Source organism: Caretta caretta, chromosome 1, assembly GCF_965140235.1.
Source record: "Caretta caretta isolate rCarCar2 chromosome 1, rCarCar1.hap1, whole genome shotgun sequence".
NCBI classification, from domain to species: Eukaryota; Metazoa; Chordata; order Testudines; family Cheloniidae; genus Caretta; species Caretta caretta.
In genome coordinates this window covers 105,953,495-105,968,013 of record NC_134206.1, presented here as the reverse complement: position 1 = coordinate 105,968,013, position 14,519 = coordinate 105,953,495, and the positions used below count along the sequence as shown (strand labels likewise).

General features: G+C 40.9%; 1 protein-coding gene across 2 annotated transcripts; it reads left to right on the top strand.

Moving 5' to 3' along the window:
* Positions 1–3,164: 3,164 nt before the first annotated feature.
* Positions 3,165–14,507, top strand: ARGLU1 (arginine and glutamate rich 1). 2 transcript variants are annotated; one of them, XR_012668979.1, is made up of 4 exons: positions 3,165–3,742; positions 8,577–10,684; positions 11,109–11,192; positions 12,534–12,613. XR_012668979.1 is itself a non-coding variant. In XM_048854800.2 (4 exons), exons 1-4 carry the CDS (start codon positions 3,393–3,395, stop codon positions 12,696–12,698), a joined length of 825 nt encoding a protein of 274 aa, XP_048710757.1. In that variant the 5' UTR covers positions 3,173–3,392; the 3' UTR covers positions 12,699–14,507. The 2 variants fall into 2 exon arrangements, 1 of the variants encoding a protein (XP_048710757.1); XM_048854800.2 differs by having other exon boundaries at positions 3,173–3,742; positions 8,577–8,802; positions 12,534–14,507.
* Positions 14,508–14,519: the final 12 nt, after the last annotated feature.

Sequence of the window (14,519 nt, the reverse complement as noted above, 5' to 3'; positions counted from 1 at the left end):
TGCTCAAATAAATTGGTTAGTTTCTAAGGTGCCACTAGTACTCCTTTTCTTTCTGCGAATACAGACTAACACGGCTGCTACTCTGAAACCTGAGAAATATACTGCAGCTGTATTTGTAAAAAACACTGGATATTAATTTATTATACATTATTATTATTGTGGTAGGCAAACTTAGACTAATGAGAAAAACAAATCTCATACTTCAGGGTATGTGAAAGACTGAAAGAGTCAGAAAATATTCTCCATTCTGTAACAATGCATAGTTTGATAGGTGCATTATTTAGGATAAAGGGACCTTTTTTTCTAAAACATCAGGTTTTGGCCATAACCAAGATCTAAATGTCAGTCTGATCCTGTGTATTGGAATCCCTGTGTTCCTATCATGTTGTTGTGAATAAAACAGGAATAACAATTAAACAATCCTGAATCTCTAGTAAAAGGAGTCCTGTTATGAATAATGTACTTTTGTATTGTTTTATTGCACCACCAAACATGATCAAATAATTTGTTTATTAAATCACATAAAGAACTACAATAATACACTGTTCACGAAGCCTACAGTCTCGGATGCATTAATAGTACTGATTAGAATGGGGAAGAGTTCTATAACACAGAGGACTGGAGAGGTCACATATAGATGCTGCTAAAGGTCACCTGCAGAGGGGAAAACATATGCTTGTGTCCTTTTTTCCTTGTTTAGGATTTATAAAGGAGGCATGAAAGATCTTATAATTTTCTGCTTGATTTTTACATTACAGTTCAGGTCCTATGCATGCTTTAGTGACCGGAGTACTAGTAAAATTAAGGCTAAAACTGGTCAGAAAAATCTCCTGCAGATTTCTTTGCTTCCCTTTCAAAAGTGATCGAGAAGTAAAGGGAGCAGGGTGGCAGCTGAGAACACCCATGGACTTAGTTTGGGGGACAGTGCCCCCAAACAGAGGCAAGGCGTGGGGGCACACAGAGTCACATGCCACTGCCTCCCCCCCCTTTCTGCAAGTGCAGAGCTGCCCCGCTGAAATAAAGAGGGTGCTGCTCAGAAGATGCCACTTTCTGGGTCCTAGTGTTGGTTGAGCTCCCCTTCTGTGTGCTGGGAGCCATCCTGTTTTCTGTACAACAGTGAGTGCCTATGGTGGGGAAGGGCAGGGGCAGTCTGGGGCTAGAGGGAAAGAGGCAGTAGGCAAGGAATGGGGTAGGATGGGGAGGAAATGGAGCAGTGGGGAAGGAGCATGGGATGGGGAAAAGAAGGGAGCAGGGGAAGTGGGGGCTGGGGGAAAGAGGCAGTTGGGAGGAAGCGGGTGGAGTGGGGAGGAGATGGAGCGATGGGGAAGGGTCATGGGTCGGGAGAAACGAGGGCAGAGGGAAAGCTGGAGCCCAGCCTGCAACAACCCCTTGGCAGAAGCTGGGGCTCCCCGTTAAGCAGACCCATCAAACCCCCACTCTGACAAGCCCCACCTCCCCTGCATCTGTACCACCTCGATAAGCCCCCCCAGACACCCTCCACACTGAGCCACAACCACCTGCACCCTGACACAAATGAACTTCACCTCCCCTGCACCTAGACTCCCCCGCTGAGCCCCAAACACCTTCACCTGGATCCCCTGCAGAGTCCCATTGCCCCTGCACCTGGAACCCTTCACTGACCTCTGTGCATACAGGTCTCCCACTGAGCCACCCGCATCCAGGCTGCCCCACAGAAAACTCTCGTATCCCCACCTGGATCCCCCACACTAAGTCCCTCTGCACTTGGATCCTGCTGCTGGGCTGAACCTGCCCACCCACACCTGGTGTATCTGGCACAGGGATCAGGGCCCCAGGGTGCTTCTGGGGCAGGGCTGGCCCTTGCACTGTGTCAGGGTTGGGTGCAGCCTCGCTGCCGAGTCCCTGTCGTGTGGTGGGGTGGGGGGAGGCTGCATGCAACCAGTGGCTGTGTTCCCCACCTCCATGCAAGCAGTGGCTGTGCTCCCCACTGCCATGATGGAGCCTCCACATTTATTTATTGACAAATAAAATTTACAGAATTTTTAAATCGTGTGTGCAGAATTTTGATTTTCTTGGTGTAGAATCCCCTCAGGAATATGGGCTGCTGTGCAGCTGTGATGGTGGGACTGTGAGGTGCAGATTTGAAAAGAGGTTTGTATAGGCAGCGGGGAGGTCTATGGGTGGGGGCTGCTGGGCGAGCGGTGTGGTGTGCAGGGTGCTGTGCAGTTGTGGTGGGAGGCCAGCGGCGGAGGTCTCCGGGAGGGGTAGGGCCTGGGCATAGAGATCTATGGTGGAGGTCTCTGGGCGAGGGGATGCTGGGCATAAGGGTGGGGCCCTGGGCAGGGGGGCATAAGGGTGGGGCCCTGGGCAGGGGGGCGGGATGGTGGGGGCCCGCCCTCAAGGGGAAGGGGCCTGCTGGCAGCACAGGGCTGGGCAGGCCAGTGTGCGTCTGGCAGCTGCAAGTTGGTAACCAGCGCCCTCCTGCTGGGCGGCGCAGAGCGGGGCCGCTCCCACCGCACTGTGCCTCATTTGCCCCCAGCCCGCCCTTCACGCTGGAGGCTGACCATCCCGCCCCTTGCCCTATGGGGGCCCACAAAAAGTTAAGCCGGCCCTGCCTAAGGGGTCAGCAAGGGGTGCCGCTGAACCTGGTGTCGCGGCAAGCATACACAACGCCAAATTGTGGCTCCAGTCTTGTAATCAGACGCAAGACGGCACACACACCCACACACACACCCCCCCGGGGGCCCCACGGAGGTCGGTGGGGCTGTGCAAGGGCGGCCTGGGGCCCGGGATCCAAGGGCAGGATCGAGGCCCCGACTCAGCCCCGCGCCAGTGAGGAGAGAAGCGCGGAGGGAACTGGACGCAGCGGGGCACCCCTGGCACGTGCTCGTCACACTTCTAGCCACTGCCCCGCCCCTGAGACGGTCCCCAGCCGCTGCCGCCCCCCCCCCGGCATCACGACTCTGGGCCCTTCACGGCTCAGCGCCGCGGAAGACTCGGCCACAGGGGGGCGGGGCAAACCGGGCCCAGGCGCCGCCTTCCACCCAATGGCACCAGGGCAGGCTGTGCACATGCGCACGGGCTCTACCTCGTCCCACCCCTTCCCGAGCTCACCCCGACTCAGCCCGAACCTCTCCGAGCGCCTTCGGGTATCTCCGGCAGACAAAACGGGGGAGCCGAGGGTGCCCGCGCGGTGCATTGTGGGGCGGCAAGGAGCCGAGTCACCGCTGGGTTGGGGCCGCCATCTTGTCTCCGTCCGGATTCGCTGCCGCCTCCGGGGCCTGCTCCTTCTCCTCAGTGAGCCGGGCGGGGGAGAGGCCCAGCCAGGCTGATGCGCGCGTCCCCTCGTGCCTCTCTCAGGTGCCGCTAGCGTCCAGGCTCGGGCGGGGCGGCCGCGGCCGGGGGGCTCCGCTATGGGTCGGTCCCGCAGCCGGAGCTCGTCCCGCTCCAAGCACACCAAAAGCTCCAAGCACACCAAGAAGAACCGGAGCCGCTCGCGGTCCCGCTCCCGGGAGAAGGAGCGGGCGCGCAAGCGCTCCAAGTCCCGGGAGACCAAGCGGAACCGGCGCCGCGAGTCCCGCTCCCGCTCCCGCTCCAACACGGCCCCCTCGTCCCGCCGGGAGCGCGAGCGGGAGCGCGCCTCGTCCCCCCCGGACCGCATCGACATCTTCGGGCGCACGGTGAGCAAGCGCAGCAGCCTGGACGAGAAGCAGAAGCGGGAGGAGGAGGAGAAAAAAGCGGAGTTCGAGCGGCAGCGGAAAATGTGAGTGTCCGCCCCGGGGAGTCCCGCCTGGGGCCTCGTCTCTCCGAGCCCGGCTCGCAGCGGCTCCCTCCTCTCGCTTCGATCCAGGGGGAATCTCGCCCTGCCCATCCTCCCCTCCCCTCCCCCCCCCCCCATCCTCCCCGGTAGAAAACACCCAGCCCGGAGCTGCTGCTTCCCTCCTTGCCCATCCATCTCGCTTCCTCTTCTAACATGCTTTGGTACGGTCTCCTCCTCTGTCCGAGGCCTCGCCGCCTCTGGGGCTGTGGGTGCAGCGCCCAGTGCCAGACTTTTGTCCCTCCCCTTTTCTGCAAGCATGTAGCTTATTCTTTAGGCTGAGGCTCTCCTAGTTGGCCCGAAGGCTGTGTTGTGCCTTGTGAAAAGAATGCACTCAAAAAGTATACTAACTCTGGGTCTCTGCATTAGTGCTGAAACAGAGAGGAGTCCTATCGTGAACCACTCGCCCCGTTGAACAAAACTAGCATGTTCGTGTGGGTAGCTCTTGTTATATGTCATGAAGCCAAGAGGCATTCCTTTCATTTTGTTATGGATTTGGAATTAGGTTCCCGAATAGTTCACCTTGCAGCCTTATCTAAGTTATTAGAAATATTTTTATTCTCCCTTGTGATTTCTTTCTTTATCACAGACAACAACAAAACTCCTTGTAACAAGTTGTCGTAAATCCATCCTTATTTTTGAATGTCCAATAAACCTGGCACCTTGATATATGAACCTGTGATGCAGAAATATTGACTTGGGAAAACAAAAAATGCTGTCTGATTCACTTTGTAAGTGAATGTTTAGGTAGACTCAAACAATGACAACCAGTCTGATTAATTTTACACCAACTCATTTTCTTTTGGCTTTGTTCTAGTTATATAATAATGAATGAAATAATTACAAATTATGCATATGTTAGAAATTCTGATTTCTACATATTGCTTCTTTTATTTCTATTGTAAAGTATTCTGCTGTTGAGATTCCTTTTGACCTATGCTAATTGCAGTTTGATAGCGATATCATCAAATACTATAGGGTTACAGAACACTCATTTGAAAAATTTCAAAATAGTTTGTCTTAGAGACACTCAGCTCTGATTCTCCTCTTAGACCTGGGCCAATCAGGATTAATTCTGTTGAAATCAGTGAAGTTACTCTAGCCTTTAGTGAAGAGTGAGAAGAGATTCAGGCTCTCTTTATTTTTAAACATTCAGTCCCTTCTCAATTTGGAATCTTAATGTTTTTGTTCCAGATTATTTTCATTCACAGGTAACACTTTAAATAAGCTCTAAGGCAAACACTTAAATATTTTATTTGAGAACGTATATGTGACTTGTGAAATATTGGCAATTTTAAAATAATTGGACATCTACTTTTTATAACAAAGGCCTGATCTCTTATCAAACCAGAAATGGCTCTTTAGGAGAGGGAAGAAACTGTTCTAGTACTGAAGGAAAACAAAAGGTTTAAGATCTTTATATCAAATACCTAAGCAGTTGATCATTATGTTGCCATTAAAACTTTGATTTGCAACAAATCTAGTTCTGTTTACCTGAATAGTAGGCCGGAGCTCATTAAGAAAAAAATCTTTTGGCATTCTTACCTGCCCTTTAGTGTTTTTCTAGAACAACTTTGTTATACTACACAAATCAGCTTATTATGAACAATGGTGGAATACTTGTGACTTATGATCTAGGTGGGCAATATGGGATTTGATCGAAGTAGCAACAGTGCAGTAAAGTGCAGTCTTTCTCTCACAGGAGTTTGTTAGGCAAACAAAATTCTGCTGTTTGTCAAAATACTATTTAAGAGGTGCACAAGAGTCTTTAGTTGTCCAGGTTATTTAAGTGTTGTGAACTTAAAAAAAAAAATAAAAAAAGTAAAAACTTCCATGTTTTTGGTAGGGTATGTTTTTTGAGGGGAGGGAGTTAAGGGGTTTTTGCTGGGGGGAAGAGGGTATAGTATTCCATTTGGGCTTTGTTAATGTGGCAAACTATATTAAATTTAAATTTTGTGCTCCACTAGTTGAATCAATTACTTCATATTTCATACTGGCTTATATGTCACTTACCAAATTGCCTAGTGATAGCTATTTTCAATGTATGTAGATGTCTGTCTTCTGAATCTGTACAGAACGTCTGTCCTGAGATGTAAGAGACCTCTGTGCTTTACCCTGTTTTCTGTTCTTTGCAGTGATGCTTAATTTCAAGGTCTACAAATAAATTAATACGAAAATTTTTATGTAGCAAAGCCACTGAATCATAAGCGCTTTCCTTCTTGCAGCTCTCATAAAACTCCTACCATACTCTATATGCATCTCATAACTTATCCTGAAAAATCTGACACAAACATGCTTTGACTTTCTGGTGTTTATGAAAATGTTGCATGTTAGAGGAAGACGCTAATTTTGCCTCTGTATAGGAAGTCTTGTATACATGTGTTACAGAAAATACCTTCTTATAGATGGAAACTACACCACCATATTTCATAGATTCATAGATATTTAGGCCAGAAGGGACCATTATGATCATCTAGTCTGACCTCCATTTAAGCCTGATCCTGCATTTATTGAGAATCTACAGCATTGACTTGTAGAGTTAAATTTTCAACTGTAGATGTTAGGATGGTGGTCTAATACAGAACTTAAAACTTTTGAGAATAAATTCCCGTGTAGTCATGTTTTTTTAACACAGCTTTTTTAGTGTAGTTTTTGATCACATTTCCTGGAACACTAACTTTTGGTGTGTGTGTAATGTAATAATTGTCCGTAAGTATGGAAAGATATGCAAGTGCTGCTCCTAATTTTATTAATCCTGAATTTTTTTTCCAGGAGTAGAAGTAGGTGAGAGCTGCACAGTGCAATGCTAATTTGAGAACAATATAATTTACTTACTTTATTTTTTAAAGTGAGCAGTGCACATGTGTTCATTTGCCTGAAATATTTGCTTTAATTCAAAAATAATTCTTTTCATATGGATTTAACTTCTCGTGTTCAAATATTTGATTAAGAGGGCAACAATAAATACAAATTTGTATAGATCGGTACCTGATATATACCAAGGCTTAACTTGAAGCAAATTTTACAGCACAATTACAACCTATTGAGTAATATAATATTGTTTTAGATTCTATCCTTATTCTGAAGGTTTTGAAAACACTTTAGCAAATATGCCTACAAGAACCTTGTAGTTATTTCTGGAATGAAAGTTCAGTGGGTGACAAATACACTGCACAACAGTGGGGTGAGAAAATGGGCCATGGAATATTTTATATCCACTTAAAGCAGAGAACTTTGGTTTAAGGTTTCATTAGAAAGAGCCCACATCTACATCAGTAGAATGAAAGACTAAATTTACTCTATGGGGGGTTAGATCTGTGGGTTAAAGGAGACCCTAGGTGTTTCAAATATGTTATTTAGACAGTCAGTCCATTCCCTTTAGGATCTGTGTTGTCTTACTATTTTGTAAAATCCCCATTAGGAAATCCAAAATTTGTCAAATTATATCATTTTTCTGAAAATGTATGAATAATTGAAAATGTGTCCATATTAAAAATATACTTATAATTGGGTGAGCATCGTCTGAAACTCTTACTTTAACAAGAAAGTGACCGGAAACTGTTCTAGTTTAGGTCTTATATTGTAAACCATAGATTATTGGTCCTAACTGACAAATTAAGATGTATCTCTTCTAAACCTATTGTAGTCAGTATTTCACTAATGTGTTTACCATTTCAATTCAAACAAAAGTCCAGTGTGAATGTAAAAAATAATACAGAACAGTAATCCTGAAAAGTGAATACCATTTAAGAAATAGCTGTAGGATATTATTTTTTATAAAATGAACATCCTGTTACTATTTGAATTTTAATTCATGTATGGGCCCGATCCTGCAAATGCTCAGTAGTGTGCATAGTGTTTGCGATCATGAGGAGCTTTTTCATCTTCATGGTAGCAAGCACTACAGCAGGTATTAAGCGTTTATAGGATCTAACCCAATATTTTACTGTTGAGTGAAAAATGTGAGGGGGGTTAAAGTTAAGTGAATATAACATTTTGCATCCTATCATATTTGGTGTTAGCCTTTAAAAAAAAATTAGCATCTTACTAAAAAACAAACCAAAAAACCCACTCTTTAGGGAAAAAAAATCCTTTATAAAAATGCAGAAAACAAAAGCTATGCTTTATTTTGGACTCCGAATTGATATTCTTGGCTCTTGTACAATTATGCTTGACAATCAATACCATCATAAAAAAATTAAGTAGATTTGCAATATTTGATATGTGATAAGGTAAATTATTGGCGATCTAGATTACGACAACACCTGGAGCTTTTGTTAGGAATATTCAAATTACAAATTTTATTGTCTCTGCTTTCTATTTTAGTTAGAGACCAGTTTGGTGCCTTTGAGGTAGAGGTCTTAGGGCAGTGTTTTATTACCTCATGTAACACAGAACCTAAAATGTTCTGAATTTTGAAAGGGGGATGGGTACTTTAGCTGATAGGTATGTTTCAACATTACTGTGTTTTAAGTAACGTTCAGAGCCAAAATAGTCCGTTTGCTGTATCACAACCTACTCAAAATGCTATTTTGTTGTTAAATGTAACATTTTAAGGTGTGTTAAATATGGTATGTTGCTATGGCTTTTGTAGTCACTTTCTCCTAAATGTAAAGCAAATTTTTTTTATGGTTGGTGTGTGAATGAAGAATAAAGGAAAACATTTAAATATATAATACCAACCATAATCATCTACATCAATCTGTGAATTCAAAGTTTTATTTAAATTTCATTTTTGAAATAACTAATTAAATTATTATTTTCATGTCTCTTTTTCTAGACGCCAACAAGAAATTGAAGAGAAACTCATAGAGGAAGAGACAGCCCGAAGAGTGGAAGAGCTTGTGGCTAAGCGCGTAGAGGAAGAGCTGGAGAAACGGAAGGATGAGATTGAGCGAGAGGTTCTCCGCAGGGTGGAGGAGGCTAAGCGCATCATGGAAAAACAGTTGCTCGAAGAACTCGAGCGACAGCGACAAGCTGAACTTGCGGCACAAAAAGCCAGAGAGGTAACGCTCGGTCGTTTGGAAAGTAGAGACAGTCCATGGCAAAACTTTCAGTGTCTGGTTGTGCCTCCTGTTCGGTTCAGAAAGAGATGGAATACAGCAAATCTAATTCCCTTCTCGTGTAAACTTGCATTGCTGCGAAACTTAATTTCTAGCCTATTCAGAGGAGCTCACTGATACTTAAAACAGTTATTCTCCTAAAACCTGTACAAGGATACTTGAATTTTAATGGAACTGACCTACATATTTGAGAATTGTTTGAAACTTTTGCCATGGCTGCAGGATTTATCCACAATCCTTTCTTATTTGGGGGGAAAGGGTTAAAATTTATAAAGTGTATCCTTCATTTGTTTCATTTTATTTACCTAGACTGTAAGAGGCTTTTTGCCTTCAGTCAGGAAAAGAGCAGGGTCCAGCACTGAGCTGCAGTACCTGTCTTTAACTAGGTTTTCTTACTGTTCTCCCTTTAAAACAAACATTCTCTTTGAGCATACATTGGACTAATTCCTGTACTTTGAACATAAGCCCAGCCACCGTCTTCACCAAGGACTTATGTCCAAATCATTATATCCATTTTTCAATAACTACTAACTCCTTTTTTTCCCTCTAGAATTTATTAAGGAGCAGGTTGTCCTTGTCTGAAGTCAAGCTAAACATGTGACTTGTTTTATCAGCAGCTGGAGGAAAAGCTGAAAAACATCTTTCTGTGAGGCAGTAATTTGCTACTAAGGCTTAGATGCTTGTCTGCACTAATCACTCCAGGATCCAAAAATTTAAAGTCAAACTTTTAAACCCTTAAAGAAAATTCAGTTAAATAGCACTGAGTGTCCAGTAACTCTCTCACTCCGTACTTCTTTTACTTGTTGATCTAAATGAATAACTTGATTATTTTACAACGGGAAAGCCATTAATAATGATGCTTTCCCCTTCAGGCTAAACATCAACTGTTTGTCTGCCAATATAATATCTTTGAAATAAAAGCTCTTTTGTTGAGACTTAAGTTATGCAGAATTTCACATGTGTGCAATTCAAAGTTCAGCTTTAAGAGAATGCATTTTGACTTTAGATACATACAAGTTTGCTGAAATTTGTATATAGTGGATTTCAGTTAACTAAATGGATGCATTATTCACAAAAAGGTTTTTAAAAACCATAAATTAAGTTTGATGCGGAGTAGTTTCATCAGTGCTTTTCTATGTAAAATATATTTCAATTCCTGGAGAAAGCATGCTAGATAGTAGCTGATTACTAGTCATCGTAAGAAGTTTTCTCTTCATATGCTTGTTTTTGTTTCATATTAACTTTTTTTTTTACACAGACACAAACCTCTGGCTGATTTAAAATCTTCCAAATATTAAAATAATTTGCATATTTATTATGTGAACTGAAGCACCTCAAAAACCTTCCCGCACTCTTCATATTTATGTTTTGCATAACAAAGTTTTATTAAATTCACCAAGGAAACAGCAATTTATAAGGCTCTATTTGCTCATCATGCCTTTCCTGGACTCCTGAATTCCAGTTCAAACTGTAGATGACAGTTTAAGCTGTCTTAAAATTGTCAAAATATTGAATGTTAAGTCCATTTTCCCCACGAAAGAAGCCCTTAGTTCCATGAAGTATGGATTACCATTTGTATTTTTCACTAACAGTAAATGTATTTTTCTTATTAATTGTTTGCCTTAGGAATGATTTACATATTTTTGTTCCTTCTTATCATAAACATCTGCATTCCTCAGCTCAGCCTTCCTTGTATGTTGTTTCTTTATAAATGGTTGAGCTGCTGATGCAGGTATTGCCAAGCTAACAGTACAAATCATTTTAAAGAGGAAGCTGGCGCGTATGGCAGCCGAGGAGCACACTCTGCAGGACACTGGACAAGACAGTAAATATTCAACTTTTAATGCTGATTAAAGGAGTATAGGTAAAGAATACGTAGGTATACTTAATTGGTGAGACAAACTATTCACTTTATTTATATTTTATATATTACTTTTTTAATTTGGTAAATACTATCCAGTTTTTGTAGTTGTCCTTGTTCATTTGTGTGGTATTAAAATATTAGTAATAAATTGTCAGGAATCTATGATTAGGGAGGGTTTAGTTTGTTGCTGTTTGGACTGGGAGGGATGATTTAAATTTAGTACTAGAGACCAATATTAGTGGCTGCACAATTTACTGTTGAGACAAAATAGGTGGCTGTAAAGCTGCCCCGTAAGTCAGTTCACAAAAGAATTCTGAGGAAGATTAGTGAAGACACATAATGAGTATTTTACTTTTCTAACATCTTACCCTGTCCTCCCCTTTAGGAGGAAGAGCGTGCAAAACGTGAGGAACTAGAGCGAATATTAGAAGAGAATAATCGAAAAATTGCAGAAGCACAAGCTAAACTGGTAGGTAGAAATGAAGTTTACATTAGTGTGGACATGTTCAAATCCTGTTGCCTGATGTGCTAGATAAATTTTTTTTTGTTAACATCTAATCCTACTCCCCATTGAAGTCAATGTGAATGCTCCCATTGACTTTGATGGCAAACAGTCTCTTTCCAGCTCCCAGTGTATCCTTTCAGGTTTTGACTGTTGACCAGGCTTTGACTAGTGTTTCTAGTGTAACAGAACAGGTATAAACATGTTTGACACAAGCGAAATTCCAGTGTGCAGTGGGTGGTGAAGACTTTGTCAGCACATACATTTCTGACTTCTGTATATGATAGTTGCACTCGTTTAAAGTAAATCGATAGGTTTTAAAACAGTTTAGTTAAATCAGTGCAAAAACATTGCATCCCTGTGTGGATGCTGTTATTTTGGTTTGAGTGGTTTATTTTGGTTGATCAGTTTAAAATAATGTAAAATAAGCTTGGTCACAAAGGGGTTTGCACCAGTTTAAGTAAATTGTTTAAAATCACATGTTTATTTAAACCAAGGCAGCTTTCTTGTGTAGATAAGGCCTTTGTTAAAATTGGTTTCTGGATTTACACCTGCTTTAAAATCTCACGGTCAGTTTTTGTGGTTTTACAACCACATTTTTATTCCTATCACTTTATGGAAAAACAACTATACAAACAGAAGAAATTATTTAAACTAACTATATGCTAAATACTATGAAATTAACAAAATAAAAACTTGAAAATACAGAAGTTCTTCCGCTAATCTTTCCTTCTTTAGTAATTATGTCCTGATAGTGCAGATAGACACAAGTCACTTTATGCCTGAGTCATTCCATTAAGCTTACTGCATAAGTGCTTGCACTATTTGAGCCTAAATGGTAATTTGTAATAGGTTGAGAGAGAAATCGGATGAAAACTTGGCAGTGTTTTGCTCCATGTTGATAGTGCCCCTTTAAGTTATCAAACACAAACAAGAAGTAGTGGAGAATATTCCTTTTTATAAATTGATTTCCCCAAGAATGAAAACAGGAACAATGTTATATTTAAAATTTTAATGCATATAAATATATACAGATAGTATTTGTAAAGTGTGTTGAAAATGGAAAGAACTATATTGGTGTATGAGATTTTGATATGCATTTAAGAGCCTGATCCCTAAAATGTTGATGCATGTGCAAAACTTTACTTCTGTGAAGCCAATGGAACTTGTAACATGAGTGTTACGTGTCTGAATTTTCAGAATTGGGCCCTGTGTTTGCTGAATAGATGTAAAATAGAGATTAAGAAATCACTACTATGGGGGCTGCAAAATATTATGTATTCTAAATTCTACTGGTTTTGTATACAGGCTGAAGAACAATTGAAAATTGTTGAAGAACAAAGAAAGATTCATGAGGAGAGGATGAAACTAGAACAAGAGAGGCAACGTCAGCAAAAGGAAGAGCAAAAAATGATCCTGGGCAAGGGAAAGTCTAGGCCAAAACTGTCCTTCTCACTAAAGAGCCAGGATTAAATTGGAACTCTGAACTCTTAAAAAGAAAAATGAAACAGAAAAACTTTGTATGGTAGCTTCATGTTGAAGTGTTTTTTTTCACTTTTCTCTTTTTTTTTTCTTTTTTTTCGGGGGGGAAGTCTGGAAAGTTAGCTTGTTCTAATAGGGGCTGTGCTCTGCAATTCTTAATATTTTTTTTTTAACTTCCATTAAGTTAAATCCTTATCAGATCACTGTTGCCTTTTAGAGAGTAATCTGTTCTCATCCATTTTGTTTCTGTAATAGTGGTTTGAAGCAGATCAGGTCACTTTATAAATTCTGTATGATCTGATAAGGTTTTTACTGACCCGCTGATCTCAGAGTTATACTCTGATATTAGACCAAATTTCATGCTGGTTTTGCTGACTTTTAATAACAAAAAAAGTTAGTACATGCATCAGTAAATTCCCAAAGTAGTACTGGACCTCTGTGGTTTATTGTTAAATCAGTGTCCTATGATACTGTCCCACTGTTGCACTTGATGTTCCCGATACAGGTAAGGAAACGGTCAATTCTGCTATGAATATATAGAAAGATTGAGAGTTCAGTATTGTCTCTTAGATTGTTTTTATTACATTGACAAAATTCAACCAGCATTCCCCATTGTGTAAATAAACCAATTTGCTGAATAAAGTAAAGTCTTAAATTCATATGTTTAAGTAAATTTTTTTAGTACACTTGTATAACTACAGTAAGAGTGACAGTTCACTTTCCTAAATTCAAAAATACAGTGGTATTTTTTTAAGTTCACTTCAAAAAAATTATTGTTTTTCCTACCTCTAATGCAAGGATTACACAGACAGTTAAAAAACCCACAGTTTTTAATATTTCTTTTTAATGGCTATTGCTATTCTCATGAAATGTTGGTTTTATTCTGACAGAGACTTATTTTGGCTTGTTTAGCTTACTGAACCCAGAAAAGTACTTCAGTAGCTAATCCCCTTGAGTTTGCCTCATTATATAGTATGTTGTATAATTTAGAGTCATCACCATATATATTCGATCTGATACATTTAGGAAGGGGAAAATAAACCCTATATATATTTATTTTTAAATTGAAGGGCAAGCACACTTGCGAGGTAATGGAAAGCAAAAAGTGAAGTTCTGTTTAAATACATTGTTTTAGGCACAAAGCGACTGTTGTTCATGTGCAGCGTCCTGAATGTTATCCATTTATATACGGGTTTTATTCTGACAAATGAAAACACAGATTGAAAACTATATATAAAATCCCCTTTTGTATGTAACTCTTCTGCTGAAACTTCAGCTACTGTAGTGTCCAGTTCTAAAATTTCATTTTCCTATTGGTATGACAACATCTATAGTGAATACTTTAAAATGAAAGATCGTAATTGTTGACAAAACATTTGAAGATTTTCCAGAATAAGAGGGAAAGAATTCCTGATACTTCACCAGATCTGTTTCTGTGGGTTTGATAAATAAAATGTAGCAGGTTGAATGTGTCACTGTAACAGTATGCAGCAGTCTTTGTCTGGAACTTGGAGTTGGGCGCAGATTGACACTTTCTGCTTTGTCCTGAGTGTTACAATAAGCATGAAGATATAAAATACCTACAACAGTACTTGTACTTAAATTTGTCTTTATAAATTGTTACAGAAAGTGTTGCTTAATGAGTAAACACACAAACTGAAGCCAAACAATGTACATGACCTGTAGCAAGCATCAGGCTTTATTTAAAAACTCAACTGATACCTGTATTTCTAAAATATAAAACTTCCCCTTGTTCCCTATATGAGAAACAAGCTATTAAAAAATCAATACTTAAACAGACCTATGTATTTT